Source organism: Phymastichus coffea, unplaced genomic scaffold (genome assembly GCF_024137745.1).
Source record: "Phymastichus coffea isolate CEN01 unplaced genomic scaffold, Cenicafe_Pcof_1.1 PCOF00099, whole genome shotgun sequence".
NCBI classification, from domain to species: domain Eukaryota; kingdom Metazoa; phylum Arthropoda; class Insecta; order Hymenoptera; family Eulophidae; genus Phymastichus; species Phymastichus coffea.
This window is the reverse complement of record NW_026706910.1, coordinates 618,725-622,249: the sequence shown is the minus strand read 5'-3', so window position 1 is coordinate 622,249 and position 3,525 is coordinate 618,725. Positions and strand designations below refer to the sequence as shown.

The following is a 3,525-nucleotide window of genomic DNA, read 5'->3' as shown; positions in this document are numbered from 1 at the left end:
TCGCAGATATTGTCCATTTTTCCATTGAGTCACCTCCATGTTCACATGCACTTAATCGTCCGTATACTTGAAAGTAATTCTAGAGCACTCTTCTTTCTTTTCAATTGCACTCATCTTTCTCATACCTTATAAAAAGTTTATTTTACTGCTTCGAAATGATCGTCAAGGCACTGATCAATTTCCAAATCCAAATCCAAAGAGGATCAACAAAGTTGGTGATAACGTCCAATTGCAAGGATTTATTGCGCGGAATCCATTTGACCATACGTACAAGCTGCTTGCGTCACGTGCACTATCTTAAGTTTCATAACCAATTACCAGAGGAGTACAAAATACACTAACGCTACAGTACATAATAATTCAGCGATCGTTTGCACAGGTTGTCAAAGTATTATGTTACATTCCAATTGACAGATCGAGCTTCATTGCAGTGGCTACTCGATTCGAGCCTGAAAAGCACACGGTTGTACGTTTGCTAAAATCGTATTCTTCGATATGCAACGTTGCTTCTTCTCGTCGCTCCCCTTCTGCAACTGCCGTATTTCGTTATACTCGCAACCTCGGCGTGCTATTTGGTTATTGCAATATTTCCAGGCTTCGCCGTCCGAAGATAGTTTTGGATTTTAGGCTCCTGCATTTGGTGCACCGAATTGTGTTTTCCGTGTATATTGTTGGTGACGTCCGCACGGGCAATTAATGCCGTGGTAAGGTAAGATCCAATTGAAGATCCAAGATAAACTTTTTCCGTTATTATCGTTTACACTATCAACCTCATCTCATGTCGTTAAAAGTACAGTAATACTTCAGTTTATTACAATTTTGCAATTTCTAAAATATCTACTGGAAGTAGAAAGTAGAGGAACGAGTAACAATTTCACAGTTCTTTAGATATTTTGCAGAGTGATCAGTATAAAATGTCGATCATCATAAATGCGAGAGAAAGTTAAGAGTCGTAATTACATTCAATGACTTTTCAAGAATAATCGCGGACAAACAATTTTTGTAGTCGAAATAATTTTTGCCACATATGCTGTATCTGTATATTATGGTCAATATGTTAAATATGATCTATATATTTACGACTATTTGATGGGTTATTGGTGATTTTTCAGATTACATCTACGATTATATTGTCTTGTATTGCCATAGGTAAGTACTACAATTAAAAAAAAAGGTAATCGTCGTGCAACAATTTTCTACTAATAATACTCCCTTATCGGCAAAATTTAATCGTGTTTGTATAATTCGGTCAAGGCATATCAATAAACGAGTTAAAAAACAGTATTAAAAATGCGTTTATTAAATTGTATCAACAACTCATAGTGTCTTTTTGCCAAAAGGGGACGCAGCATTCGTCTCGAGGAAATAGACTCCCCGAACACTGGATCTAAGATTCTCGCCCATAAAAGCAACGCGGTTTTTTGTTTTGTCGCATCTGTCCATTTTGTATTTTCGCCAACCGCTACATTCGACAGCGGGGAAAGCCAGCGGATTGACGATTGACTCGGACATGAATTGATGCGAGCGTCCGTGACTGCATGACTCTGCAATTTGAGGAAAAGCCATGCTTGTTGAGGCCCCAGTCACATATGTACGTACGCTTGCGTATGAATGCTAACTGACTTACTCCACCATCTTCTGAATCCTTTTTTTTCTCATAATCATTTGTTCAACTAATTGCATTCCTACTTTAACTATTTGAACTTTTAAATTAATGAACAAATTAATATTATCTACCATGTATCTATTACACAGAAAAACGTTATGACTCACACGTTGCACAAATGAATATGAATGTATTATTATCACATTGATTACTTGCTTAATTTACAGGTTGATTTACGATGATTGAACAACAAATTTTTTTTAAACTTCAGTCACATTAATAATAAAAAATAACAATTATGTTAACGGTAAAACAATTTTGAGGTCAACAAACTGTATTTTGTTTGCTCAGTTAGCAACATTTAATCATCTGTTGCGACTGTTGGTATCAGTAACCAGAAATACGAATTTCTAGTGATTGCACTGGAATCGTGTGATTCGTGCGCATTCGTACGCAAGCGTACGTAGATATGTGACCGAGGCCTGAAGCGCGCACGCGAACGATTTAACTGACGTGAACTCGATCGGTTTAACTAGACTAAGAATTTCGATTTCGAGCTTGAACCTCGAAAAAAAATTTAATGCAAAAAATACACAATCGCCAGCGCCGCCTAACTTTTGTAAAATTAGAATCTTACGCGCAATGAGCACCGGGCAACCTGGCTGTCGGAAGCTGCCACCGTTGGGATAGAAGTCGGCGTGTCCGAGTGGTCTGACGAAGCCAGCAGTGCCCGCACAGGTGTGTATAACGTCGACGAACTTGGCGTCCGACGGATCCAGCCTTTCCCTGGGGTCTCGCACGAGCGGCGCTTCGAAGTCCGGTCGCGCAGGGTCCATGCCTGTGATACGCGCCAGTCTGCCCGCCAAATTGCTCCCGACGAGGCCGGCTACGTGAGCGCCGAGACTGTGCCCGAGGATGTGGATATTGTCCGGGTTTGCGATGCCTTCCATTATCAGGTACTCCAAGAGTCGAGACGCCAGATAGCCTACCTGAGAGACACGCGAAGACTCGAATTTTTCTCGCACGGGACAGGGATTGTCGTGTTCATTTGTTTTACTCGCTTGACGAATCTCGCAGCTATTAAGTATTCTTTTGACGAGCCGGAAGACCAGTCGACTATGATTACGTTGTAGTAGCCGCTGTTCAGGTAATTCCGTCTGAAATCGTGCATCCACCAGCTACTCCCGCTATCCATCCAGCCGTGCACCAATACCTTCGTGGGCGCTGATCTGTTAAAATTGGCGCTTCTCAAACTGCCGATATCATCGACGTCAAGAATCACCGGCTCGTTTGGATTTTCACGAGTGAACAAGTAAAAGCCAATGCCCTTGTCTGTCACCGTCAAGGCAGTTAGTGGACCTTCCGTTCCCGTCGTCGCGTCTATTAAATTGTCCATCATGGCTTCTTCCACAAGTAAATTCGACGGGCTCTTGGATTGCTGTCGCTTTCGACTTTCAGCACTGACAGTAGTTTGATTTGCTTGATGAAAAAAGCTGAGATCAAATTATCATTGAACAAACGTATATTTCAATTTATATGTATCGATCGCCTAATTTATTCGACGTGACAAAGAACGCGCAATAAATTGAAAAGCAATTAAAATTTCAGTAGAAACGTAGTAGTTTTGAAGATTACTTGCAACGATAATGAGAAGCAATAACGGCAGCATAGACGACGCCATGTTGTTGAAATGCACATCTAATACTAATTTCGTTTGCAAAAATTGATTCCTTTTATACACGCGACTTATCCAACTAAACCAAAGGATCATTATTCTCGTTAGAATGCTTCATTACTATTTGTTCCGCGTATACTTACACATTTTCAAGATACCAACGTCACTGCCTTAATGGAAAGTTTTTACGGATTGAAGTTTTCCAAATTACTTTGTGATTCGATTTAAAATTATATGGTCAATT

The 3,525-nt window shown here is 40.3% G+C and overlaps 1 protein-coding gene across 2 annotated transcripts; it reads right to left on the bottom strand.

Annotated features, from left to right (window-relative positions):
- Positions 1-1,260: 1,260 nt before the first annotated feature.
- On the bottom strand, positions 1,261-3,296 carry LOC131670001 (pancreatic lipase-related protein 2-like). Of its 2 annotated transcripts, none has more exons than XM_058945283.1 (4): positions 3,242-3,296; positions 2,664-3,085; positions 2,244-2,595; positions 1,261-1,544 (listed from the first exon to the last, which is right to left on the bottom strand). In XM_058945283.1, the coding sequence occupies exons 1-4, from the start codon at positions 3,285-3,287 to the stop codon at positions 1,318-1,320; spliced, it is 1,047 nt and encodes a 348-aa protein (XP_058801266.1). In that variant the 5' UTR covers positions 3,288-3,296; the 3' UTR covers positions 1,261-1,317. The 2 variants fall into 2 exon arrangements, with proteins under 2 accessions (XP_058801266.1, XP_058801267.1); XM_058945284.1 differs by having other exon boundaries at positions 2,664-3,099; positions 3,242-3,292.
- Positions 3,297-3,525: the final 229 nt, after the last annotated feature.

Bases quoted from the DNA above. Each gene is read 5' to 3' on its own strand.
- LOC131670001 (XM_058945283.1), bottom strand. From the start codon at position 3,287: ATGGCGTCGTCTATGCTGCCGTTATTGCTTCTCATTATCGTTGCAA. The intron at 2,596-2,663 runs GTAAAACAAATG...CGTGTCTCTCAG, and splicing joins CTGCGAGATTCGTCAAGCGA to GTAGGCTATCTGGCGTCTCG. The intron at 1,545-2,243 runs GTAAGATTCTAA...CTCAAATTGCAG, and splicing joins TTGCCCGGTGCTCATTGCGC to AGTCATGCAGTCACGGACGC.